The sequence below is a fragment of the Sander vitreus genome, chromosome 9 (genome assembly GCF_031162955.1).
Source record: "Sander vitreus isolate 19-12246 chromosome 9, sanVit1, whole genome shotgun sequence".
Taxonomy (NCBI): domain Eukaryota; kingdom Metazoa; phylum Chordata; class Actinopteri; order Perciformes; family Percidae; genus Sander; species Sander vitreus.
Window position 1 is genome coordinate 25,329,329 of NC_135863.1, and position 2,185 is coordinate 25,331,513.

A 2,185-nucleotide genomic window follows, 5' to 3' on the forward strand; every position below is an offset into this window, starting at 1 on the left:
TATATCTTTAATGCATGCTTGAAGCTTAGTGTGATTCCTTTAATGCCAACTAAATGTTCCAGTGTCTGTAACAGGATGGTATGGTCAATAGTGTCGAACAGAGCAATGGTATGGTCAATAGTGTCGTATCAACATACAATTTTCCCAAATATTCAGACAGAACACAATAAAGGACTCACTCACTCACTCACTCACTCACTCACTCTCACTCGCATTATAAAATTATTAAATCAGAATCAGACCAGAAACAGACAGGATGTGTGTTTCTGTGACTTCCTGTTTAGACTAAAGGCTGCTTGAAACTGCTGTAAACTGTCCGACTTGACCACGCCTTTTTGTCACCGCTGCTGCTGCCTGATCCTGTCCACTTTACAGGCGAGGCGCATCTTATCTCGAACAAGCCTACTATTACTGAAAGTAACATGTGACTACAAGGCTTTCTGTAGATCGCAGGCTTTGGGAGGATTTCAGACTGGACACTGCAGCACACAAATATGCTGCTTTGTGCAGACCAAAGCTGCAGGTGGGAGACAAACAGTGTGAGTGTGTGTTAGCCTGGATGCCAGCCGAACTTAACCCCGCCCACAACATTCGAGATCGGGAAGTTGGCACATTCTGGCTAGAATCTAAGCTAAGTGTGTGTGTGTGTGTGTGATTTCAACACAGATTTGGTCTGTCATCAGCAAACTTAAGCTGTGGAGGGCCAGGTTTCCTCTCATTTTTAATTTAATGATATTTATAGTTTCTTTTTGTCGTTTCTTTGAAAGATGTTTCTACCCATGCAGTATGCACTGTACATGCTTCCAGATCTACAAATCAAGTCAAAAATAGTGATCCAGTTAATTCAGATAAACATCTGTGGTATCAGTACATTGCCACTAGAGGGCAATGTTTATTAATGTACAGAACCACCACCTTTTTTGACCATGTTTTTTCCATACACCATGTTTTCCCAGTATCTCTCTGCATTTATCAGCACATTGGCTAAATCTCTGTAGTAACTGCATAGAGATCAGAGAGGTGCAGTGGCTGGACATAATCAAAGCAGCACCTGTTCAAAGACACTACTGCTATGTAGTACTTGGATAAATGCTTTCTTTTTAAAGCTTATAATATTCAGTTTCTGGTCACAATGTGTCCACCGTATATTGTACAGATGTTGGTTTTATTGTGTCTGTTCAGAGTAGATCAACTGCAGCTGATTTATTGCTTCTTTCTTGTCTTCTTGCTCTCTTCTTTTCTCTTTCTGGTTTGTTTTATCATTATTTTAATCTTGGCATAATTGTTTTGTAACATATTAACTTTACCCCGGACATCTGAAGGTTCAGAAATTATACAAATAATTGAGGTTGAAGGTATTAAATGGTATTGAAATTTAAGCTGTGGTAGGCACTTTAGTTTTGAAGTTGTTGGCCAGAAATTCCATAATAATCTTTAAGCATGTTGTAATTCAAGTGGTCCGAGAGAAAACCAGACTTCTGCACCTCCTCATTGCTCTGTTGTCAGGCCTTAGTAAATCTAGCTGTGATTGAAGACATTGGTCAATCACAGGTCATTTCAGAGAGAGAGTGAGTGTTCCTATTGGTTGTTCTGTGTCTGCATTGCCTGTACGACGGAAAGGGTGAGCTGCAGGAAGGTTTTTTTGCATTCTACCCACTACAGCTTTAAATGTAACTTTAAATGTTCTTGATTTATTTTATTTGCACATATTTTGAACTTAAATTGCCTAAAATGTTCTCTTGTACTTTTTGCTGTTGTTTTTGCACAGATACACCGGACACTATTTCATTACCACCCTGCTGTACTCCTTCTTCCTGGGTTGTTTTGGGGTCGATCGTTTCTGCCTAGGCCACACTGGCACTGCTGTTGGGAAGCTGCTCACCCTGGGAGGCCTGGGAATCTGGTGGTTAGTGGACTTGATCCTGCTCATCACTGGCGGCCTGATGCCCAGTGATTACAGCAACTGGTGCACCTACTACTGAGACAGAGAGCCGAGTGTGACTGAGGACTCGGCCCACTTCTCAGTCAAACATCAGTTAAATATTGAGAATTCCAGAAATGTGGCCTCAGCCTGCCATAATTATAAAACTGTGGGCTGACTTGAGGGGATTTACAGCTCGGCTGTGCAAAGTGGAGTCCTGATGACTCAGTGTTCTGAATAAAATGAGAAATAATTTAATGTCAA

The 2,185-nt window shown here is 41.1% G+C and overlaps 1 protein-coding gene across 1 annotated transcript in view; it reads left to right on the forward strand.

Annotated features, from left to right (window-relative positions):
- The window catches only part of LOC144523711 (TM2 domain-containing protein 2-like), a 12,442-nt gene extending 10,257 nt beyond the window's left edge, over positions 1-2,185 (forward strand). Inside the window, exon 4 of the mRNA XM_078259470.1 lies at positions 1,769-2,185. Coding sequence (XP_078115596.1) covers positions 1,769-1,982 — 214 coding nt within the window. The 3' untranslated portion in view covers positions 1,983-2,185. The remainder of the gene's footprint in view (positions 1-1,768) is intronic.